Here is a 26,571-nt window from a genome sequence, read left to right as displayed (position 1 = left end):
TTGCTTCGCACAGGCTTTCTCTAGTTGCGGCGCTACTCTTCACTGCAGTGTGCGGGCTTCTCATTACATGGGCTTCTCTTGTTGCAGAGCATGAGCTCTAGGCACGCAGGCTTCAGTAGTTGTGGCATGCAGGCTCAGTAGCTGTGGCTCGCGGGCTCTAGAGCACAGGCTCAGTAGTTGTTGCCCACGGGCTTAGTTGCTCCGCGGCGTGTGCGATCTTCCCGGACCAGGGCTCGAACCTGTGTCCCCCATTGGCAGACAGAGTCTTAACCACTGCGCCACCAGGGAAGCCCTAAGTTTGTGTTTTAAAGCAATTAACGTTACAGCTAAAGTCCTCATAGTTTCCTTACTCAATCCTGATGATTTTCACTTCCCAGAGGCAACTGTTATCACGAATTTGGTGTATATCCTTCTATACCATAATTTTCTGTTTTTACCACATTTATATATCTATAAAATACAGATATGGGTTAATATTGTACATTTAAAAACCACACAACTGTGTCTTGCCATATATATTGTTTTACATAGTTTTTTTCCTTTATTCAACATTAAGTTTTTGAGGTCAGTCTCTCCTGTTACATATAAATGTAGTTTATTCCTTTCACTACTGTGTAATATTCTTTCATAGAGATGTATCATATTTACTCCATGTCTCTATTGAGGAACATTTTAAATTTTCTCAAAATTTCCCTCTTAACAAACAGTGCTACAGTGAACATGCTTGTACAGTCTCTTTAGGGTAGTACATGTGTGAGAATCTATGGGATTTATTGGATGAAACGTCATTATTGAGACAGTCTTAGACAATGGGCATTTTCAGGTTTATCCAGTTTCTTACTAGCCTCAAAATGAGGGGTTATACTGTATGGTTATTTGAAAAACAAAAGTTCTCAGAAAATTATGGATACTGTGATACTTTTTTTTCCTTTTCTTCTTTTTAAAATAAATCATTTATGTTTTAAATTGTGTGATCTCCAAAACAAATTATACAAACTCTTCAACAGTGGTTATTTTGGGGGAGTGAAATAAGAAGTATAAGGAAAGAGGAGGCCTCTTCTTTTCTATACTTCTATCTTTCACACTATTTATAGATTTTATAGTGGGCATGGATTTTACAATAAACTTAAGATGGTTTTATAGATAGTTTTAAAAAATGAGCCTCCCAGTTGTTCCTCAGTCTCTCTGTTTGCATTGGAGATCTGAAGGGGAGGGGCTACCTGGCCCCCCTTGGACTGAGCTAAGTGTTTTTCTTAAGTATATTGATCCCTAGGAGGAGATTGCTGTGATTCCCATGTTCCATATAGGTAATTCTAATGTGTCTTCCTATGTTAAATTTTCTGGTATGAGGTTTTTTTCTGGTGTATAGTATCCTAAGTTTCAGTCCCAGGTCAGTATCCTAGGTTTCATTCCCGGGTCTGCTTTAGACTACTGCTTAACCATTTATTGACCAAGACTATTGTCACCAAGTAGAGGACTTGGGATACATATCTTACCTGACTACTGGAATTGCCTTTGATGGGAGTGCGTTTACATGTGAATGGTTTGGAGGTGGATACAAAATAGAGAGCCCGAACATTAAATAATTCAGCTCATTTAATTATAATATTGCATCAATTCAATGAATCCGTTCCCACTTACAAATACACTCTTTATCCTTCAAACTATTTGAAGATTTTAATTGTTCATTCATTTTCTGGGAGCAAAAATTACTTAATCCCAATGATATGAAAGGAAAATAAGTTGAAGTACTGATGGAATTTGTATTTTAAAAAGCTGGTTGGTTGACTGAGTACGTAACTTTTTCAGCATGATCAGAAAACTATTACCTAATTTTATTATAACTCTCGGCTGATTGTAAATACAATCATCAGTTATATAAACCTAGTTAACGTAACAAAAATGCCCCATATATCTGTTCTTTGCTCCTTTTCACTCTTCTGCCCATCAGAAGTTCTCAGCTTTTCTTATGTTATTGTAACAGTGAAACAGTGAATGTAAGTGTGCCCCAAGCTTGACCCAAAAGAACCATTGTGTTTCAGTAAGTTAGTATTTGTTAAGTTTGATAGGAAGGGGTGTTTTTCCAGCACCGATTGTTGAGTGACTTACTCTGTCTTTTGTTTCTTTCAGTGATGAAGAACTCTCTCAATATCTTTTACAGTTGGTGCAAGTTTTAAAATATGAGCCTTTTCTTGATTGTGCCCTTTCTAGATTCCTACTAGAAAGAGCACTTGCTAATCGGAGGATAGGGCAGTTTTTATTTTGGCACCTTAGGTAAGTCTTTTATATTTCAAATCAAGTCCACCACGTGCTTTTGTAAATATTAACCAGCATAATACAGGGCATGTAGTAAAACAGTCTAGCTGCTTTAGTTGTTTCTGAGCCATCCATAACATTTATGCTTTCTTGGTATCTACTCCTATTTCTTGATACCCAGACTCTCAATTTTCATGATTTGGCAAAGTAACTGAGATAAGTGTCCCTTTAGGCCTCCTTGATTTATAACTGAAATTAATAATTTTTATTATAATTATTATAATTAATAATAATAATTATTATAATGTATTGCTATTTTCCAGTGAAGTATACATATTGTGTTAATATTTTTGGACTAAAAACGTACTTATTGGGTAGTGGTATCATCATTGCTACCATTGCATAAATAAAGATTTTAAAGTTTTCCTATAACAACAGCAACTTTATTTTTAGCTTCTTTATTAACTAGGTCATTTTCAGAAATACATGAATCTTATTAAACCAAGTTTATATAGGAGTAAAATAGGGAGAGAGAACTAAAATTCTTTTGTTTCCTAGGAAGGTTGTTAATTCCTCATTTCTGACTATACTTGGACATTTGTGATTTTTTTCCATCTGGACTTCAGAGTACTGAAGCTAATCATTAACAGAAAAAAATAACTTTTTTCCTTTTTGGCTAAGCTTCTTAAGGAAAATAAGCTGTATAGTATTTTGATGTTAATTTTAGGAGTTATATTTCTGAATCTTGATTTCTTTATTATCCATAGTTTTTCCTTTCTTGTTTTTAACTTGTCTTCTTTTCTCATCCATTTCAATCTTCTTATTTTTAAATCCCTCAAGGAATAACAAAATAAGGTATTCCTTCCTTTTTCAAATGTGTACACCATTCTTTAAGTGAAAAAAAAAATCCCATAGAAGCTAATTGAGGGATTAGTCAATTATGATCTGAGTCAGATCTGTGTTTCATCTGAGTTGTCTGTAAATTGGTAATATTACCATTTCACTCCAAAAAACAAATAATGTGATAACTTTGGATTTCTTGGAGTAAACAATTAACTAATGATAAAATCACATATCTTTTTGAACTATAGTGTTTAAAGAATTAAAAGTTGAGCATCCCATCTGTGATTGTGTACAAGATGATGTGTTCTCCCTTTCTTTGATTAGCATAATAAGTTAATTTCATAATAGAATAAAGAAATCAGTATTTTTATTTGGTGACCTGAAGTGTTTGATAAATCTCCATAATATTAACTTTCTGCAGGTCAGAAGTGCACATTCCTGCTGTTTCAATACAATTTGGTGTCATCCTTGAAGCGTACTGCCGGGGAAGTGTAGGTCACATGAAAGCGCTTTCCAAGCAGGTATCAGCTTATTTTAATCTTCATGTTCACTTTGTCACATGGTATTTGATAAATTGTGTCATGTGCTAGTTCTCCTATCACAGTATTTCATAGAAGTTTCAATAACGGAACCCAGTTAATACATTTTTTAATCAAACTGTAAGCCAAGAAATGAAGTTTCAACAAATTCAGCAGAATATTATTAATTGAATGCTATCTGAAAAATTAGGATTCCTCATAGTATTAACACCATGCCTTAAATTTTAGTAGGAAATACCTATTTAGACATGCTTAACAATGGATTTGATGGTAACAAAGATTATGAAATCTTTAGATGCTGTTTTTCCATACCCGTGAGTTACTCTTTCCAGTTAGTATAGTATTTATGATTCATACGCTCTGCCATTTGTTTTAAACTGAGATATTTTGACACCTAAGTTTGTAGGTGTTACAGCTTCTAGAATTCAGAATCCTCAAGCTGCTTTTTCAAACTATATATACATGCCTGAAATGGTGATGCTCTCCCACATTCCCTCATTTTCTTCCTAGGCCTTCATTTTCTAATCATTTCAGGTGATGAGTCATTAGTGATACTAATAGGTCAGATATTAAATGCTTACTGTATGCCAGGAAGTATACTAAGTGTTTAAAGTATGCTATTTTACTCTGCTAATAATGTGCCACAGTATTTACTGTTACTGTCTGGATTTGACAAGGTGAAAAAACAATCTCTCCAAGAGATTAAGTAACTTGCCTAAAAACCCACAACTATTAAGTAAAAGAGTAAGTTTCAGACTTAGCTCTGTCCAACTATAAAACTAAATCTCTTTTTATTATACCGGGAGTTTTCAAACCTTTTTAGCAAAACCTCTCTTTTTTAAATCAAAACTTAAAGATAGATCCATTTTACAAAATAGACATCAATGTCATTTTATCAATATAAATGTATCTTTGAAGCTAAAATAAAACATAAGCCATTAAACAGAATCATGATGCTGTTTTATTGAACACAGAATTTCATTGGGCGTTATTGTTGACAGTTGTCTCAGTATCCAGTTATTTGTGTATTTTATTTTGGAGATCATCCTGACTTATACCGCTAAGTAATTACAAATAGTAATGGTGTTTAAAGAGCTTTCTTGCAAATGAGAAACGTAACCCTGGCCCCAGCTTGATTTGTTGGTGGCTTCTTGGTCCCCTGAAGGATGAGATGAGAGCATTTCTGCCTCAGGTAAAGCAGCCCTGTATTAGCTTCTTCATGCTGGGATCCTTCATTGACAGATGGCAACGATGTGCTCTTGCTCCCTAGCAGTAGTTTTTCCTAAATTGAGTATTATCTAACATAACACGAGCAGATTGTTTTAATGGTTTAATATCTGTTTACTCAGGACCTGCTCTGTGCTAGGGTTTGTGTTGCTGTTGGTGATGTGAAGTCATATTAGCTATGTTGCTGCCATCAAGGATTTTATATTCCACAGAGTAGGTATACACATTAGTGATACTGTGATGGCAGTGTTACGAATGGGGGTATTATGTATGGTAGCACAAAAAAGAGGCACATATTCTAGCTTAGGGCATCAGGCAAGAGGTCACAGTGCAGGTGACACTTGCCGTGGGTTTTGATGACCTCGTTAGCTAGTTGGAGAGTGTGGTAGTCAGTGCTCTACAGAGAGACAGTTGTGTTTGTGTCTGTATAGACAAAGAGTGAAGGGGGCAGGTGGGTGAGATTGAGCTTTATCATGAAGAATTGGCTCATGTGATTACGGAGGCCGAGAAGTCCCAAGATCTGCAGTCCGTCAAGCTGGAAATCCAGGAGAGCTGGTGGTGTAGTTCCAGCCTGAGTCTGAAGGCCTGAGAACCTGGAGACCCAAGAGTATATGAGTACCCGTCCAAAAGCAGACAGACTTGACGCCCAAGAAGGGCCATTGTTTCAGTTCAAGTCTGAAGGCAGGGAAAGACAATGCCCCAGCTCAAGGCAGTCAGGCAGGTGGAATGCCTTCATTGTCTTGCAGGAGGGTCTGCCTTTTGTTCTATTCAAACGTTTGGATGAGGCCCACCCACATAAGGGAGGACAATCAGCTATATTCAGTCTACCTAGTCAAATGTTAATCTCATCCAGAAACACCTAGAATAATGTTGGCCCAAATCAAATATCTGAACGCTCCCTGGCCCAGTCAAGTTGATATGTAAAATTAGCCACCACAGGTCAACTTGGCATCCATATGTAGCTCCTTAAACCCTACTTAACCTCTAAATAAAGCCAATAACAAGGTCAAAATTCCACCTAACATGATACAACGACGCTGAGTACCACCCATTACTCATTAACTTCTTTCTCAGAGGAGGAGATAATATCCTTCAGTGGCATTTGTTCTTCTCCTTAATGCCCTGTAAATTAAATAGTGTGTTGTAAAATTAATAATACTTAAATATTAAGATTTAAGTAATGATATAAAGTTAATGTATCTTATGTTACATGTTAAGGGAATAAGAGGGAGAAGGAAACAAAGATATTTGTTATATATGTGTGTATATATGTGTGCATACACCCATATTCATAACAAAATAAGATATTCATGACAGTCCTCATTTCTGTAACTGATCACGTGGTTACATCTGGTATTTATCACTACCATCTTCTAACCCATCCTGTATTCCCTTTGTCTTCGGCAAGCACCTCGGTTGTGTTCTTTACATGCTGGGATGACCTAAACCTTCATTCTTGAAGAGTCTAGGCCATTAGTAGTCCTGCCTGTATTGACTTGTAATTTCCCATTGATCTTAATCACAGGACATGGTAATACTAAGAGATCACCTATATTCTAGACATACTCTTCCCTAATTTCTGCTTTGCAGTCAGGATCAATCATTCTAGCCAGCACCATAATGTACGTCTTTGCCTGTTGATCCAGAAGCATGAGGAGCCCAAAATGGCTGGGCAGGAGTCTTACCATCCAGTTCAATGGAATTGTTGTGTCTCCCGGTAGAATCATTCTTCTCTTTGTCACTAAGACCTCTGTGCCAACAGAGCATAAGATTTCAGGAACAGGAAGCAAAAATTTTGTTAGTGGGTCATTAGGGGTAGTAATGAGTGGGTACTACTTCCATTTTCACACCTTCATGGACCTGTGAATCCTGGCTATTGGAGAAACAGCATCATATATTGGATGGTGATTCAGAGCATATACAGCCCTCTACAGACCCTTGCCCCAGCCCTGCAAGGTATTCACATCTAGCCAGCACTGTAATTGTCTTCAGAAGGCCATTCCACTGTCTTATCAAGGCAGCTACTTCAAAATGGTAGGGAACGTGGTAAGACTAGTGAATTCTACGAGCACGAGCCCATTGCTGTACTTTATTTGCTGTGAAATGAGTTCCTTGCTCAGAAGCAATGCTATGTGGAATGCCATGATGGTGGCTAAGGTGTTTTATAAGTCCATGGATGGTAGTTTTGGCAGAAACATTGTTTGTAGGCAAATTCATATCCAGAGTGTTTGTTCCAGTAAGAATAAGACACTGCCCTTTCCAAAAGGGAAGCAGTCCCATGTAATCCACCTGTCATTCCATAGCTGGCTGATCACCCCCAGGAAATGGTGCCATATCGGGCACTCAGTGTTGGTCTCTGGTGCTGGCACATCAGGCACTCAGCAGTGGCCGTAGCAGGTGGGCTTTGGTGAGTGGAGGTTCATGTTGCTGAGCACATACATAACCTTCCATCCCTGCCACTGTTCTCCATTGGATGATGACCGGGTTGGCTGAGGGAAGGCTGGCTGGTATACATGGAATGGGTCATCCTATCCACTTAATTATAAAAATCTTCCAAGGTTAAACTTTGGTGAGCATACAGTGGGACAAAAATATCTTTTATTTTTTTGCCCATTCAGAGAGGTCTATCACATACCTCTTCCTTAAATTTCCTTGTCACTAATTTTCCAGTCATGTTCCTTCTAAGTCTCTGACCATCAGCTAAGTGTTGGTCACAGCTCGTGAATTGGTATATAATTGCAGATATGGCCATTTCTCCTTCCAAGCAAAGTGAACAACCAGGTGCACTTTCTGAAGTTCTTCACACTGGGAGTATTTCCTTTCACCACTGTCCTTCAGGAATGTTCCAGAAGGGGGCTCTAGTACCACAGTTGTCCACTTTTGTATGGTACCTACATATTGTAATCCAAGGTTAAGTCTTCTCTTCCTTTGTCAACTGATCGTAAGGAACTCCCCATGAGGCCATGCTGCAGGATAGGATAGAGAAAGTAGTATAACAGGAGTGAGAAACCACGGAATTTGGGCCACTTCTTTATGTCACTCGTGCCTTCAGGACCCGATTGGGTCCAGTCTCGTATATAACCACTTTCACTTGATGATGGAGTGCCGCTGTGCTTGCCCATCTTTATGTGTGGTGGGTCAGATAACACCTGGTTCATGACGGGCAGCTTGGGTTGCATGGTTACTTCGTGGCCAGTGGTTAAGCGTTCAGTCTCTACTAAAACCCAGAAGCAAGCTAAGAGCTATTTCTCAAAAGGAGAGTAGTTATCAGTAGGGCATGGTAGATTTTGTTTGTTTTTCCCCAAAATCCTAAGGACCTGTGCTGTGATTCACCTATAGAAGCCTGCCAAAGGCTCCAGATAGCATCCCTATATGTCACTGACAGATCAAGCACCATTAGGTCTGCTGGATCATGTGGCCACAACTTGCATGGCAGTTTGGACCTGCTACAGAGCATTCTCTTGTTCTGGGCCTCCCTCAAAACCGGCACCTCGGGCTTCCCTGGTGGTGCAGTGGTTGAGAGTCCGCCTGCTGATGCAGGGGACACGGGTTCGTGCCCTGGTCCAGGAAGATCCCACATGCCGCGGAGCGGCTGGGCCCGTGAGCCATGGCCACTGAGTCTGCACGTCCGGAGCCTGTGCTCCGCAACGGGAGAGACCACAACAGTGAGAGGCCCGTGTACCGCAAAAACAAAACAAAACAAAACAAAAAACCCGGCACCTTTTGAGGTGCTGGATCACTCAGTAAATAGGCTAAAGTGCATGAGGAATATGTTGCCTCCAAAATCCAAAGAGGCCCACTAGGTGTTGTGCCTTATTTTTGGTTGTAAGCAAATAAATTATTCTTCACCTTAGAAGGGATATCTTGACATGCTCCATACCACTTGAACCCTAGAAGTTGCACTGAGATTGAAGGCGTCAAATTTTTGTCGGATTTATTTCCCACCTTCTAACATACAAATTTCTTTAAGTCTAGAGTAGTTGCTACGTGTTACTCACTAGGTTCAATCAGCATAATGTTATTATCACTGTAATGGATCAGCATGATATCTTACTGAAGGGAAAGTCGATCAAGATTCCGGCAAACTAAACTATTACACAGAGCTGGAGAATTGATGTATCCCTGAGTTAGGACAATGAAAGTGTATTGTTGGCCTTGCTAACTTAAGCAAATTGCTTACGGGGGTCCATATTGACACATACGGAGAAAAAAAGCACTTGTCAGATCAGTAGTTGCATACCACGTATCAGGGGGTGTGTTTATGCAAGGAAACTATATCTGGTATACCACCTGGTTAATGCTGTAACAATCCACTGTAATTCTCTAAGAGTCATTTATCTTTTGCACAGGCCAAATAGGCAAGATGAATGAGGATGTGATGGGAATCACCACCTTGCATCTTTCAAGTCCTCGATGATAATACTAATCTGTACAGTTACTCCAGGAATGTTTTTACTGTTTTCTTGGGAAGAGACAGTTGTAATAACTTCCACCTGGCCTTTCCCATCATAATAGCCCTCACTCCACGGGTCAGGGAGACAACATAGGGATTCTGCCAGCTCCTGAGTATATCTGTTTCAGTTATGCATTCCAGAACTAGAGAAATAACCACAAGATGGGTTTGGGATCCACTGGGCCCACCATGAGACAGATTTGTGCTAAAACTCCATTGTTAACTTGGCCTCCATAAGCCCCTACTTTGGTGGACCTCAGTGATGTTTTGGGTCTCTTCGAATTAGTGTCAATTTAGAACCAGTGTCCAGAAGTCCCTGAAAGTTCTGATTATTTCCTTTCCCCCATTGTGCAGTTGCTATGGTAAAAGGCCATGGGTCCCTTTGGGGAAGCCAGGGGAAAGTCAGTTTCAGTCTGATTGATATAGGAGAGTTCACAGGCATCATTCAGCGTTGATGAAAGTATTGGGGGATTTATTAACTTTTTAGTGTGTCTAAGCCTATGAGTACATGTTAGAGAAATGAGGTGTTTATTATTGTCATGGCGTAAACATAGACCATAAGCTGTATGTGACTGTAAGTATTACAGTATGTAAGCTGTAAATATTAGCAGGGTAGTTTCATCTAGCTGATATAAACTGAAATCAGTATATTCAATCCACCTAACTGAAACTTTCTGTAGTATTAAATATTCTCTCCCAGACTTTACTATTTGGTACTACTTTGTTTTTTCCTTGTGGCAAAGATTCCCCTACCTTTTTACCTTTTCTAACTTCTCTATCTCATTTGAAGGCCATTTGTTTACCCACTCCTAACCTTCTGTTCATTCCTATACCTCTGTGGTATCACACCCTATTTTTATATCAGCTCTCTGTAGTATTATAATTTCCAGTTCCGCTACACTTTTTTTTTTTTTTTTTTTGCGGTACGCGGGCCTCTCACTGTTGTGGCCTCTCCCGTTGCGGAGCACAGGCTCCGGACGCACAGGCTCAGCGGCCATGGCTCACGGGCCCAGCCGCTCCACGGCATGTGGGATCTTCCCAGACCGGGGCACGAACCTGTGTCCCCTGCATCAGCAGGCGGACTCTCAACCACTGCGCCGCCAGGGAAAGCCCCCACTACACTTTTTTAACTCATTTGAATTGCCAGAGGAACTACCGTAGGTTTTCATAGATGATTTTAATATTTACGGGTTTTTATTCATGTTAAAATAACTGTATCTGGTCCCTCCTTTTTGGAAAGCCCTTTAATGATGGTAATAATAGCTAACATTTATTCACCACTTATTGTGGGCCATTTATTCTTCACAAGAATATGAGATAGATACTATTAGTCCCCTTAATTTTATAGTCCTTTTAAAGATATCTCATACCTATCAATTTCTCTTGTGTTCATGGCTACCATCCTTGTCCAACCCACTATCCTTTCTCACCTGGATGTCTTCATTAACCTCATAAATTGTGCCCCTTGTTTCCATTCTTCTGCATGCATGCATGTGCGCACACACACACACAGACACACACACAACACGTACCTTCATTCTCTACCCAGCAGATAAAATGATCTTTTTAAAATGTAGATGTATTCCCTTTTTAAAATCCCTGCAGTAATTTTCATTGCATAGAGAATAAAATCCAAATTTTAACAAAGTCTATTAAGACCCCACTTGATGAGGTCCCTGCTTCTTTGGCCTCATTCATATGAGCAGACAACACTGGACGTTTTTTTGGTTCTCTGGGAGCCTCGCTTTGACTTTTATACCAGCAAACATATGACATATGTCTGATCACATTATTCTTACTCTTTTCTTGACTGATGAACAGCCAGGGGAAGATTGTACCCTTTACATGGCAGTTCTTGTTATCACTGTAAACCTGTAGTGTGACAAGGTGTTGAAACACTTAAAGTATTTGACTTATGGCCATGTGGGTATTCAGAACGCTGTTCCAGGAAATGGATATCAACATAATTAGGGTTAGGCCCTGAAAATTCACAACTGTACAAACATGGAAGAAATTCAAATTTGAAATACTTCAAAAAGTTCCTGTTTGCATAGCCCATTTTTCAGTGAGTTCCCTTTTCACCAGTGTTTTTACAGCTCCTGAAATTGTTGAGAAATGGGGTGTCTGTGGTTTTGACAGATGGCTAACTTGGCAAGCTTCAGCAATCTCAATTTTATCATCAGGCTACATAGAACCTTCCCAGTTTCCTGTGAGCAAGCCCTCAGCCTGTCTGTAGAAACTGCATGCCGAATTCACCTCCCTACAGAGTCTTAGTGGTTTCCTTGCATAGAAGCAAAGTTCAAAAATGAAAACATGGTGTAAAATAAATCTCCTGTTCATCAAAATGCAAGCCATGGTGTTCATAATGTTTGTTGCCTACATATTTTATATGCTTGTTATACACAATTCACATGTTGATATATGTATTCTGTTTTTATCATTTGTTTCCAGTTTTAATGACATAATGATAAAATAAAATATTCCTTTTTATGTTTTATAGCTGGCTGAGGCTGGGTCTTACATAATATTACATGGAAAGACCTTGAGTTACTAAACAATAAAGTTGACTTTTCTTTCCTTCTTTTTTTTAATAAATTTATTTATTATATTTATTATTTTTGGCTGTGTCGGGTCTTCATTGCTGTGTGCGGGCTTTCTCTAGTTGCAGCGAGTGGGGGCTTCTCATTGCAGTGGCTTCTCGTTTCAGAGCACAGACTCTAGGTGTGCGGGCTTCAGTAGTTATGGCACACAGGCTCAGTAGTTGTGACTCGCAGGCTCTAGAGCACAGGCTTAGTAGTTGTGGCGCATGAGCTTAGTTGCTCCGCAGCATGTGGGATCTTCCCAGACCAGGGCTCGAACCCGTGTCCCCTGCATTGGCAGGTGGATTCTTAACCATTGCACCACCAGGGAAGCCCAGTAAAGTTGACTTTTAAACACATGGTTTTATTTATTTATGGCTACACTAGGTCTTCGTTGCTGCATATGGGCTTTCTCTATCTGAGGCGAGCGGGGGCTACTCTTTGTTGTGGTGCGCAGGCTTCTCATTGCGGTGGCTTCTCTTGTTGTGGAGCACGGGGCTCTAGGCGCACGGGCTTCGGTAGTTGTGGCACACAGGCTCAGTAGCTGTGGCTCGTGGGCTCTAGAGCGCAGGCTCAGTAGTTGTGGCGCTCGGGCTTAGTTGCTCCGCGTCATGTGGGATCCTCCCGGACCAGGGCTCGAACCCGTGTCCCCTGCATTGGTAGGCGGATTCTTGACCACTGCGCCACCAGGGAAGTCCCAAACACATGGTTTTGATTCAGTTGGCCATTGTTGATTCCCCTTGTACTACTTGCATGATTTTTTTTTTGTTTTGCATAAGTTTTGATAGCCAGAGTTACCTCCTTATAAAAACCACTTAAATTAGACTTGAACAATAGCTACTGTTGTCTATATTCATATCTATTTTACTGCACAAAAATTTACTTTATACTCTTAGTGGAAAGAGACATACTGAGAAGATGTTATACAAGAGTGATGACAAAGATAGTAAGGTTGAATGTCAACCCCAGGCTTTCGTACTATGGAGCTGCCCAATTAGAGTGGTTCAGATTAATTGTTTCAAATTCTGTTACTCAGTTGCAGAGTTCTGAGTAAAGTTTCATACTTATCTTCTTACCTATAATGTATGTCTCTTTACTTTTCTCTAATTTATAAGATTTTATTTAAGAAAAGCGTTCAAGAACATTTGAAAAATGGTGCTTTAAGTAACAAGTGGTAACAATTAATTTATTTCGTTGTATCTAATATTCTTGTCATAAAGCAAGCACTGTTTTTACGTTAGCTGGTTGTCCTGCGTGTGTATTGTGGGGAGGAGGGTGGTGAGGGAATGGTATTGATTAATATTATCACATGATATTATTTTTAACATAAATGAATTTTGGTGGTGGGGAAACTTATTTTTCAGGTTGAAGCACTCAATAAATTAAAAACTTTAAATAGTTTAATCAAACTGAATGCAATGAAGCTAAATAGAGCCAAAGGGAAAGAAGCAATGCACACTTGTTTAAAACAGAATGCTTATCGGGAAGCCCTCTCTGACCTGCAATCACCTCTGAACCCATGTGTTATCCTCTCAGAACTCTAGTAAGTGACCTTCTGTACTGTGCTTAGTGAATCTCCCATTAAATAGCAATGCAGAAGGGATTTCTGAGTGACTGCCTTAGGGGAGCAGTAGGGACAGCTGTTAGCCTCAGTAAGTGGAATATAATTAAAAAAGGAAAATGTTAAAGTTCTCAAAAGTTATTCTTGTGTTAATAGGACATATGCCTTCTAGCTAAATTTAACCTGTGGGATTAGTGAAAGTTAATGCAAATTCATTTCCTTTCAATTGTATGTAATTAAATTTGCTTTCTATATTACTGGTTTCTAAGAGTTGAAAATCCTATGTAAGCAAAATGTTGGCAGCCATCATAGATTATTTACTAATTAAACTTTTGTATTTCAAAATGAGATTTTTGAATGAATTTAGAAAATTATTTCTCATTTTTACTTTCCCTACAAAAGTAATAATGGGAAAGTGATAATTATGTTCAGTACATCAGTATGCAAAATTGATCCCTCTTTAAGAAATCAAGAATGGACTTACAATCCAATTCTGATTTTTATTGTTTATGTATAATAACATAAAGTTAAGGAAGAATAAGGGAAGAAAAGGAGGAATTTTAAATGTAGCCATGAGAAGGGCAAATCTGGGTTTTCAGTCCAGCTCACCTGGCGTCACTACATGCCAGCCAAAGCTAGCATTGCGGTTGCTTTTCTGCCAAGAGGAAATGTTCTCGTTCTGACTTCTGTATACCTGGAACAGGTGAGGGGTTTTCCCAAGCCTAGTATATCATGGCAACGTTACAGTCTTGCCGTATCTTTAAACTGAAGTGGGCTAATTTTCCCCTTTCTTCCTTTCAGTATTGAAAAGTGTAAATACATGGATTCCAAAATGAAGCCTTTGTGGCTGGTGTACAACAACAAGGTGTTTGGTGAGGATTCAGTTGGAGTGATTTTTAAAAATGGTGATGGTATGTACGGAGGTTTTTACAGTGCCAAATTCCTTAGTATTTTTCATTTGCTGTCCATTTGCTTTATCTGAAAGGTGATGTGTAAATGTATAACAAACAGATGGCAGCCAAGAGGTAGCTATCAGTGGTCCTAAATTTGAATTTGGCATGTCATAAACCCCCCCTTTTTTTTCCGCTTTGGAGAATGATTTCTACAGCTTACTTACATACACTGTTCTAATAAACCTTCCTTTTTTCCTACAAGATACAAAGCTGTCTACTCCTTTGGTAAAAAGCTTCTGAAATGCAAGAGAATATTTTCAATAATATATTCATACATCCTGTTTCAGTGATAGCAATTTCGATATTGCTGCCATAGTTTTGTGTTTTAATTAACATATCTTACCCACACTGCATGAAGGCAATGCCTGTGAGGTCATCACACCAACCAGGAGGCAGTCATGACTGCTACCACTTGTTAGTTTTGTGACTGCAGGCAAATCACATAAAATTCATCGAGCTTCAGGATCTTCTTGTCCATGAGGATTATAGCATCTCTGGGTTGGGTTTATTAAATGGAATTAAGTGAGATAACATAAGTATATGTGCTGAGCATAGAATGTGCTTTCAACTTTTTTTTTTTTGAATATAGTTGCTTTATAGTGCTGTGTTAGTTTCTGGTATACAGCACAGTGAATCAGTTATACGTATACATATATCCATTCTTTTTTAGATTCTTTCCCAGTTAGGTTACCACACATCACTGAGTAGAGTTCCCTGTGGTATACAGTAGGTTCTCATTAGTTATCTGTTTTATACATAGTAGTGTATATATGTCAACCCCAGTCCCCCAATTTATCCCACCCCACCTTCCCCCCTTGGTAACTATAAGTTTGTTCTCTACATCTGTGACTCTATTTCTGCTTTGCAAATAAGTTCATGTGTACCATTTTTCTAGATTCCACATATAAGCGATATTATACAATGTTTGTTTTTCTCTTTCGGACTTCATTCTGTACAACAATCTCTAGGTCCATCCATATCTCTGCAAATGGCACTATTTCGTCCCTTTTTATGGCTGAGTAATATTCCATGGTATATATTACCACATCTTTATCCATTCCTCTTGCTTACAACTATTTTTAAAAGAAGTTTTAGTATTTCCTAGACATTTAACCCCACTTGATAGTATAAATGTCATTATGTGGAAGTCTGTACTTTCACCACCTCTTACCTAAAAATTACTCTTGGACATGATAATAAATAAAATCAACTATTACAGTTTTGTGAACCCATCATACAGTTACTTATGTGATTCTTTTTTTTTTTTTTTTTGCGGTACGCGGGCCTCTCACTGTTGTGGCCTCTCCCGTTGCGGAGCACAGGCTCCGGACACGCAGGCTCAGCGGCCAAGGCTCACGGGCCCAGCCGCTCCACGGCATGTGGGATCTTCCTGGACCGGGGCACGAACCAGTGTCCCCTGCATTGGCAGGTGGACTCTCAACCACTGCGCCACCAGGGAAGCCCACTTATGTGATTCTTAAGAATTTCTTCTGCATCACAAAAGACAACCAAGCAGAAAAAAATTAGCAATGTGAATTGTATGGATGCTGTAACACAGCATTACTGTATTATAGCAGTATTACAGCACCCGTACAATTAGTATAATAGCTTACACATGGTAAACAACTAAAACTATTTTTAAACTTAATTTCTGAAATAGTTACAGGAGCATGCTAACCAACAAACCTAGTATTTAACATAATGAATATGGTCAGCATTAAAATTCTGGAAAAAAATTAACAGAGCAGTTATTTGTCAATGTTTTTTCCCAGCCAGTTAATTCTGGTTGAATTAGCTAATCTTGAATAAATGTTATTAAGCATAAAGTGGAAAGCACTTATAACATAGCAGGGTTCTTTCTTTCCCCTTAGATTTACGGCAGGATATGTTGACACTCCAAATGCTGCGCTTGATGGATTTACTCTGGAAAGAAGCTGGTCTGGATCTTAGGTGAGATTTCTAGTGAATTTATTTTTATCTCATGTTGTAGTCCTTTCTACAGTAGAATTTAAAAATTATAAAAACTTTGATTTTTTGATTTCTTCCTGCTATTATTATTGGTCATTCATAATTATATTTATATAACGCTTTATAGTTTACACTGTGCTCTCAAATACATTATCTTATTGAAACCTCATCAAGTATAAAACTATACATGTGACAGGAAGAGTCATAGCCCAATCTGTGGTTTTGAAGGTGGTCTCAGGAAGGATGACTGGTGGTCATGGGAGTGATAAGCCAGAGAAGGGCCTGCCTCTCTTCTTACTTAGCTTAGTAACACTGATTCTTCTAACCTTCCCGAAAGGGAAGTGTTTAGGTGGGCTTTCAGGGTGTTTTGCGGGCCACCATTGTTAGGGGTAGACAATGAGTAGAACAGGTTTATGGAGACAAAGAAAGAGGAAACATAATGGATTTTAAAGTTTAATTATTATAAAATCTTTTAAGATAAAGAGCAGATGAAGATAATTGCAAATAAGACCACATAAAAATATAAGGTTTGAATGCCAACAAACAAAAGTCAAGCCTCTAGGCATTATATTCATAATCAACAGGACAGGGGGATAATAATTCTAAATATTTAAAGAGTTCATAGAAATAAATATATGGGGAGAAGATATGAAAAGGCCATTCAAGTTATGAAATAAATAAACTAATAATTATGCGAAGACTGTCAGTTCTAATGTAGAAGTATGAATTAAAAGAACAATTAGATAGCATTGATTTCCTTGCAAAAATCTGTTAAGTGAAATGTAGTCTGGAACATGGTTGAAGTAACAAAAACACAAATATTATCATATACCATTTTAAATGAATATAAACCTCTCTGAATCAAGTTTATTTATTCCCTATATCCAATATTTCCAGAATTTAAAATTAGAAATGTGAACAGTGACTTATGCACAGAGATATTCATCCTTGACTTATTTACAGTAAAAAAACCATTGGGCCACTCTTTTGAACATTTGCTCAATAGAATAACAGTTTAAGAGATGATTAGCTTTCACACGTGACCAAACATCTCAGGTATTTAAAAGTATTGTTTATGGAGAATTGCTAACAATTTGGAGAAAGTACTGTCTTCAAATGTCAAATGAGATAAGTGAGATGCAAAAAAATATTTTTATAGAATGATTTCAACCAGTTAAAAATTCCTGAAAAATGACACACTAAATTGTTGACAGAAACTAAAATGTATAGTAGACATTACTTCTGGGTGGTAGGATTAAAGGTGATACAATCTCTCCTCCCTGTTCCCCCTTTTGGTATACCTGTTTAGCTAGTTTTCTATGGTGTACTCCTTTTTTAATCAAGGGGGAAAAAACATTAAACATATTTCATGATACAATACAGGGCCATACAATTAAAAAAATTTTTTCTATGCTAGTTATTAATGAATAACTTCATCTTTTACCTAGTTCTTTTTTTAATTGTGGAATATTTCAAACATGAAATATAGATGATAATTGACAACATTTTTTGTGTTCTTAAACCCAGACTTGAGTATACATTTAGCTACTAAATGACAGATGTTAACATGTTTCCATATTTACTTCTTTAAAAAAGGAATTAAATATGCAGATAAAATTAATGCATTCTAATCCTCTTCTACTTTCTCACAACTCAGGATTTACCATTATTCTAAACTGTAATATATATGTTTTTGTGCTTTAACTATATATTATGTATACATTGAATGCTTTGAACTTCCAGTAAATACTGTCGTATCACATGTAACTTTTTGAAGTTTACTTTTTTTATTACATTTTTTGAGATATATCAAGATTAATATGTGAAGTTCTAATTTGTTGTTTTCACTTCTCTATTAATGTTTTGAGTAAATACAAAAATTTATCCATTCCCCTATTAGAAGCTATTTGTGTTCATTTGTTTTTGTTTCTTATTTATTTTTTAAACCTAAAGTTTACACACTTCTCTTACGTTTGGAAGAGTTCTTCAGTTTATATAGCCAGAAGTGGAATTGCCGGGTCATAAGGCATGCATATTTTCAACCTTACCACCAGTGCCCAAGTGGCTTCCAGAATGGTTGTACCAGTGTTATGTTTCTACTTAGAAATATCTCTTTGCCAATCAGACTTGTTAATTTTTTGCAAATCTAATGGATACAACACAGTATCTCATAGAATTTTAATTTGCATTTGTTTGGTTGAGTAATTTTTCAATGTTTATAAGTATTGTGTTTTCTCTCTGCTATGAGTTACCTAGGTTACTTCAAGGTTTATGCTTTTTGTTTTATTATTTTTAAAAAATCCTTCCCTGTACAGTTATCTTAAAGATGCTGTCTTATATTTTATCTTCCAAATTTTAAACTTGATATGCTTTCTTCTCTTCTGTTTCTGCAAAAGTTTGGTCCTAGTGTTGATTTTTTGGAATTTAGGGTTTTTTTGACTACTGATTTTCCTTAATGGTTATTGGACTCTTTGGGTTGTTTTCCCTCTTGAGTCACTTTGAGGCTAAGAATTGTCCAGTTCATCATTGTTTTTGAATTTATTACCGTACTTTTTTTTATAATATCCTCTTGTAATTTAAAAACCTCTGCTATGTTTAACTTTTTTCTCCTTTTGCATTTGTAAAATTATTTTGTATGCAATATTTTTTCCTTTTTAGCCTCATTAGAGGTTTCCATCTTAGTATTTTAAAAGAGTGGCCTTCTAGTTTTATGTTTTCATTTTCTGTTTTATCATTGATTACATCTTTATAGTTCCCTTCCTTTTACTTGTGTTAATTCTGTACTGGTTTTTTGAGATGAACACATAGAACGTTAATTTCCATTTTTTTCATATATATAAATTAAAACCATGTTTCCTCTAACTACTGCCTTAGCTGCATCCCATAAGTTTTAGGCATTTTCATATCACATCACACTATATGGGATTCCGTTCTAAATGTTTTATTTCCATTTGTGTCTCTTCAACCCCTGAACTAGTTTAAATTAGTTTGAAATTGGGCTGGGCTTTTTGTGTTGTTGTTGTCCCTGTGACGTCTAATTTTCTTGTAACTGACTGTTGTCAGGTTCTGTGGTCTGTATAAGATCAGGGTCATATTTCTTAAGATTATTTATGCCTTACCATATGTCTGGTTTTTCTGTCACATTTGTGATTGAAAAGGTTCCAGATGCTGTAATTATTAACCATAAGATTGTACATTGGTCCATTAGATCAAATTTGTCAATTATGCCCAAGTCTTTATTCTCATCAAACGTTCACCTGTTTGTCACTTCAGAGATATGTTAAAACCAACCATTACAAGTGGCATTTGTCAATTTCTGCTTGCAGTTTTGTTAATTTTCTAATTGTGGTTTTTTTTTTTAATTTTTTATTTATTTATTTATTTATTTATTTATTTATGGCTGTGTTGGCTCTTCGTTTCTGTGTGAGGGCTTTCTCTAGTTGCGGCAAGTGGGGGCCACTCCTCATCGCGGTGCGCGGGCCTCTCACTATCGCGGCCTCTCGTTGCAGAGCACAGGCTCCAGACGCGCAGGCTTAGTAATTGTGGCTCACGGGGCTAGTTGCTCCGCGGCATGTGGGATCTTCCCAGATCAGGGCTCGAACCCCTGTCCCCTGCATTGGCAGGCAGACTCTCAACCACTGTGCCACCAGGGAAGCCCTCTAATTGTGGTTTTAATTTGCATTTTCCTAATGACTAATAATGTTGGCCAGCTTTTCATGTGCTTGTCATTTGTATATCTTCTTTGGAGAAATATCTATTCAAGTTCTTTGCTCATTTTTGAATTGGATTATTTGTCTTTTGAGTTGTGAGTTCTTTATATATTTTGAATTCTAGACTTCTAGTAAATAAATTACCGGCAAATATTTTCTCCCATTCTGTGGGTTGTCTGTTCACTTTCTTAATAGTGTCCTTTTTAAAAAAAATTTATTTATTTATTCATTTATTTAATTTTTGGCTGCATTGGGTCTTTGCTGCTGCACGCGGGCTTTCTCTAGTTGCGGCGAGCAGGGGCTACTCTTTGTTGCAGGGCATAGGCTTCTCACTGTGGTGCCTTCTCTTGTTGCAGAGCACAGGCTCTAGGCACGCAGGCTTCAGTAGTTGTGGCACATGGGCTTCAGTAGTTGTGGCTCACGGGCTCTAGAGCACAGGCTCAGTGGTTGTGGCACACGGGCTTGGTTGCTCCGCGGCATGTTGGATCTTCCCGGACCAGGGCTCGAACCCGTGTCCCCTGCATTGGCAGGCGGATTCTTAACCACTGCACCACCAGGGAAGCCCAGTAGTGTCCTTTGATACACAAAATTTTTTACTTTGATGAAGTCCAATTTATCTGTTTTTTTCTTTAGCTGCATGTGTTTTTGGTGTCAGGTCTAAGAAACCATTGTCTAATCCAGTGTCATGAAGATTTATGCCTATCCTTTCTTCGGAAAATTTTAGTTTAGGCCTTATCTAGGAGGTCATTAATCCATTTTTAGTTAATTTTTATATGGTATGTGGTAGGCGTCCAATTTCATTTTTTTTGTATTGGTATCCAGTTGTCTCAGCATCATTGTTTAAAAGACTGTTTTTTCTTCATTGAATTATCTTGGCACTTGTGTCAAACATGGATTGACTGTAAATGTGAGGGTTTTTTCCTGGAGTCTAAATTCTGTTTCATTGACCTACATGTCTGTCTCTGTGCACAGTCTTGATTACTTTGTAGTAAGTTTTGAAATTGAGAATTGTCTGCCTACATTCTCTTATAGGAGTTCTATGGTTTCAGGTCTTACATTTAGGTCTTTAATCCATTTTAAGTTTGTTTTCATATATGGTGTGAGAAAATGTTCTGTTTTCATTCTTTTTTTTTTTTTTTTTTTTTTTTTTTTTTGCGGTACGTGGGCCTCTCACTGTTGTGGCCTCTCCCGTTGCGGAGCACAGGCTCCGGACGCACAGGCTCAGTGGCCATGGTTCACGGGCCCAGCCGCTCCGCAGCATGTGGGATCTTCCTGGACTGGGGTATGAACCCGCGTCCCCTGCATCAGCAGGCGCACTCTCAACCACTGCGCCACCAGGGAAGCCCTGTTTTCATTCTTTTATATGTAGCTGTCCAGTTTTCCCAGCACCACTTACTGAAGAGACCATCTTTTCTCCATTATATATTCTTGCTTCCTTTGTCATAGGCTCATTGACCATACATGCATGGGTTTACTTCTGGGCTCTCTGTTCTGCACCATTGATCTATGTGTCTGTTTTTGTGCCAGTACCATGTTGTTTTGATTACTGTAGCATTGTAGTATAGTCTGAAGTCTAGAAGTGTGATACCTCAAGCTTTGTTCTTTTTTTCCTTAAGATTGCTTTTGCTATTTGGGGTCTTTCGTGGTTCCATATAAATTTTAGGATCATTTGTTCTAGTTCTGTGAAAAATGTCATGGTATTTGGTTCATTTAAATGATATCTATTTATAGTCTCTGTTTGGTAATTCATCATTCTTGTACTTCTCTTTTTTTCTTTAGACATGGTTCCTTTTACTTCTTTGAACTTACTTAAAATAGGGGTTTTAAATTTCACAACCCTGAAAATCAAATTCTCTCCCTTGTTTAGGATTTTTTGTTGTTGCCGTTTGTTGTTTGTTTTGTGACTTCTCATTTAATTATGTAAGGTTTTTGTTCTTTGTCGTGTATGGTCACTGATTTCTCTGCCTGGTTAGTTTATTGGTCAGCTAATGATTGACCACAGATTTCCTTAAATGCCTGGAATTCTTAAGTCTTTCAGTCTTTACTGAGGGGTTCTGTGTGCATGTTGGGGCATTCCGTCAGGAGTCAGCCAGGTAGTTCAGAGCTGTGCCTTAGCCTTAACTTGTGTAAGCCTCAGAGTTAGTAAGAGGTGAGAGCTAGGGCCTTCTAGCTTCTTTCCTGTCCATTTGCACAGCCCCAGGAATGCATACAACCATCGCCATGCACATGGCTTCTAGATTCCTATGGGAATGTTGTAGTCTTTCACTGTTCCTGTGAACATCTCATTCCACAGTTTATTCTTTAAGTTTTTTAGTTAGCTTATTGTTTGCCCCAACTGTTATTTACCCCTAAGACAGCTGCAGTGTTAAACAATTGATTCAGATTATTTTTGAGAAACACCGCCAGCTAAAAGGCAGTTCACAGGAGGCAAGGTCTGAGTCAGGTCAAAGAAACAGTGTGAGTGGGATCTTCCTGGAAACTACTAGAGAGTTCAAAGAAGGACAGTTACGTAGAAATGAGGCTTTGAAGGAGCTCCAACCCCATTTTTGCCCCCTCTAGTGGCTACCAGATTGCTGTAGTCACAATGATTATGTGCCATTTGTTGCCAAGTCTACTGCAGAACTGGGAAGTAGGTAAAATTGGAATAAGTAACAGTAAAACTCAACTGAGATTCAGCCATTTTCTTCAAGAAACACTCCCCAGATTGTTGCAACCCATTTTTGTATTTCCATATTACTGAAATAGTTGATTCTTGACAATTTTTTGCCAATCTTCTTGTTTTTATGGAAGAGTGGATTTTCAAATGTCCTTAACTCCCTGTTTTTGCTGACATTACCTGGTTATACAGCTGCTTTCCAAAGAAACCTTGAAGATGTTATTCCATGTTTTTTTTTTTTTTTTTTTTTGTGGTATGCGGGCCTCTCACTGTTGTGACCTCTCCTGTTGCGGAGCACAGGCTCCGGATACGCAGGCTCAGCAGCCATGGCTCACGAGCCTAGCCGCTCCGCGGTGTGTGGGATCTTTCCGGACCGGGGCACGAACCTGTGTCCCCTGCATTGGCAGGTGGACTCTCAACCACTGTGCCACCAGGGAAGCCAAGCCCTCTGTTGTTATTTTTTAAAGTCTGCTGTCAGTCTAAACTGACATTGCAGAAAAAAATTTCTCTTTGCCTTTCATTTCTGCAGTTCTATTGTAATTTGTCTGTGTATGGATTTTTTTAATTTATTTTTACCTCCCCATTCTTATTGTATCTTTTCAATCGAAGAAAATCACCTCTTTTAGTTTCTACAGAATGTATCCATGTTCTTCAACATTGCAGTTCTCTCACTCTCACAGTCTTCTCCTGCAACTTTAATAGATGTATATTGGTCTTCCTTGTTCTGCCTTGCATTTCTCTTAACCTCTTTCCTATTTCTCTCCTTCTTTATGCAACATTTTTTTGTAGTTTCTTTTATTCTGTCTTCCATTTTACTAATTATCTCTTCAGTATTGTCTAATCTCTTGTGTATCAGTATAGTATGTTTATTTCAATGACTTTTTATTTAGGAGTTGTATTTGATTTTGTTTTGTATGCCTGTTCTTTTTTTAATACTGTACTCTTCTTATGCTTTCTATTCCTCTTCATGTCTTTAATCATTTAAACATCTCTTTCATATTGTTCTGTTTTATCTCTTAGGGTGTCACCTTTTCATTTATCTGCTTAATCTTATTCATTTCCTTGTGTAGTTAACAATATTTGGTTTTGAATTCGTTATTGGTGAGTTTTGTGTTTTCTGTAAAGGTCCTTTCCTCCCTAGGGTGTGGAAGTTTGCCCCCCAAAATGAATTTTGATCTAGTTTGTGCTTTTGCCCAAGCTCTTTATGCATGATCAATCAGTTTTTATGTTAATTCTTTGCCTTCAGGCTCTCATACTTCACAAGTATTTATATTATATTTTAATCTCATAAGAATATGGGAAGGCTTGAGTTTTTTTGCACTTTCATGAACACCCCCCACCCATTTTTATTGCCCACCCAGGGCCCAGGTTAGATGGCAGACTTTCATGGTATATTGTCTCATCAATGAACTGACCTTTTCTAGTTCCCTTTATACATTTGACAGCCCTTTTAGAGCCCCAGCTCCTGCCGAGTCCAGATCCTGCCTCTCATGGGCTCAAGACCATGTCTCTTTTCTCGTGGGCATTAAAATGTTAACCAAGTCAGTAACTTCCTGAGCCACTACTATGAATAATCTATATTTCTGAGATATAGAAGTCTCCTTTTTTTCTTTATTAATCATAACTTTTAAAAAACTTTTTTACTTTATCTGTTATTTTTTAATGTGTTTTAGTATCTACAGCAACTTTGTCCACAAGGTTGCTAGAAACAGTTACACTTGTGATTGACTTTATCCCTGCAAGATTATGAGTATTTCTTGATTTCATTTTAAGTTTAATTTATTAAAAACTTAAAACAGTTGATATTTATTGACTGAACCAGGTTTTGTATTAGGTTCTTCACATGTGTAATGACATGTAATTTACAACTTTATGAAGTTGTGTTATTCCTTTTTAGCAGATGAGAAATTTAAACTTAAGGGACTTTAAACAGTTTGTCAGAGGTTACAAAAATAATAAGTGGTGGAGCTAGATTCAAATTGGGGTCTGTCAGACACTAAACTTGGTTTCAGTTCTGTTATTTTGGTAGTGTAAGTGAGAAAAATTGTGGTAAGACCTATCTAGTAACTATTTGTTTATCAAAGTATTCTGGTGCCCCAAATATGTAATTGTCCATTGATTTTTTTAAGAGGCTTTTAGTCTTTAGATTTTTTTCCAGCATAAACTTTTCTAGTGCTATTGAGGTAGAAAGAACAATTTGCTGTGGGTTTTGTTCCTTCAGTGGGACTTGTAGGAATACCAAATACAGAAGTATTGGAATACAGAAGTGAGATTATAGTTCATATATAAAGGACCTTTGAGTACCATAAATGACAAAGAGTTTTGCTTTTAAATTAGCAGTAATTTCTAATACAGCTCTGTAAAAATAGAATAGGTGGTTTTGAATAGGTAGCAAAATTTTTGGTCAGTCACTTACTCATAAGAAACACTATGTAGATAAGAGGAGAATGGGTGATTGTAAGAAACTCTCCCTGGGGAACACAAACCCAGAGGGGTCTGGCCTACCTTTTTTCTTTTTTCTTTTGGTTTTAGTGGCACACAGCCACAACCCGTTTGTTTACATATTGTCTATGGCTGCTTTTATGCTATAACTGCAAAATTGAGTTAGTTACCTTATAGTCTACAGCACCTAAAATTAAAATATTTACTATCTGGTTCAGTCCAGTAAAAGTTTATTGACCCTTCTTATAAAGTAAACCCCAATGAAAATGGTTTTACTTCATTTGTCCATAAAAAATGGGGAAAACTTTTCAAGCATAGGCTCGTAACTTGTTGGTTCTTTCCAAGGTCAGCACATGAGCTACATAGTGGTCTCCTTTGCTAAGAGCAGATTCTGGCCATATGATGAGTCTTGTTAATTACGAAAGGCTGAGCTAAAGGCTTTGTCCTCAGTTCAGTCAGACTAATTGAAAGCCTCAACTAAGTTCCTTTCTCTTAGTTTTTTGTTTTACCCATTCTATTTAACTGTAAAGCACATTTAGCATCAAATAAAGTTCATTGTGACCTCAGGCAAAGGGAGGCAGCCACATGTGGGAGTGCTAGAAATAAACCTGGTATCTGTCTGAGGGGAAGCAATGTGTGTCTAACAAGAAAAAGGAACTTGTCTGTTCAGTGAGATCTTTGCTGACTTTTTGTACTCTGACCCCATGTTTAAAAAAATATGCAGGACTTCAATTCTTTTGAGTTCATTTTCAAACCAATAGCTTTTTTTTCCCACCAAACATTTTTTACTGTTTCTATAAATATACATGCCCCAGTGTTCCTGTTGTACATGTTTTTCTTTTGGCCAGCTGTTCAGGTTAAACCTGTTCCTGTAGCACACACTCTTTTAAGTTCAATGTCAAATCTTCAGATACCTTCTACACATCACTATTTTGATCAGAATATTTTAGCACCTGCAAAAGTGCCATGTTAGCATGAATGAAAATACATATTTCTCATTTTCATTTTTCTCTGATGTCTCAAAATATTCTTTTGGTATCTTCCATGCCAAATTAGAATATTTGTAAGCCATCAATATGTTAGAACACCCTGACCTTTGGTCAACAAATAGGTAATTAGACTTTTCTGTCAAGTCTGATAGGCTGCATGTAAATCTACCTGGCTTTTTGGTAGATTTGACAGTCCCATCTCATGCCCTTCCCCACCGCCCCCATACAGATGACATTGAATTTTGGAGAGTTGTCTTCACTGTGACTTTATATTTGAGTTGCACTAATGGGGTTTACTTCCCTTTTAAGAGAGCTACACAGCAGTTCTAATGACACTGGTTTCAGTAGTTAGAAGGATGAAGGAAGAAGATGGAAGCAATGCAAGCCTTAGGTAA

At 37.8% G+C, this 26,571-nt stretch overlaps 1 protein-coding gene across 3 annotated transcripts in view; it reads left to right on the top strand.

Annotated features, from left to right (window-relative positions):
• The window catches only part of PIK3CB (phosphatidylinositol-4,5-bisphosphate 3-kinase catalytic subunit beta), a 204,185-nt gene that overhangs the window by 165,750 nt on the left and 11,864 nt on the right, over positions 1-26,571 (top strand). For all 3 annotated transcript variants that reach the window (XM_082625119.1, XM_082625120.1, XM_082625121.1), the window contains 5 exons: positions 2,131-2,274; positions 3,521-3,620; positions 13,262-13,440; positions 14,260-14,369; positions 16,283-16,361. In XM_082625119.1, the coding sequence (XP_082481245.1) occupies positions 2,131-2,274; positions 3,521-3,620; positions 13,262-13,440; positions 14,260-14,369; positions 16,283-16,361 (612 nt within the window). The remainder of the gene's footprint in view (positions 1-2,130; positions 2,275-3,520; positions 3,621-13,261; positions 13,441-14,259; positions 14,370-16,282; positions 16,362-26,571) is intronic.

Source organism: Mesoplodon mirus (assembly GCF_964341445.2).
Source record: "Mesoplodon mirus genome assembly, chromosome: 6".
In the NCBI taxonomy this organism is placed as follows: domain Eukaryota; kingdom Metazoa; phylum Chordata; class Mammalia; order Artiodactyla; family Ziphiidae; genus Mesoplodon; species Mesoplodon mirus.
This window is presented reverse-complemented; position numbering and strand designations above follow the sequence as displayed.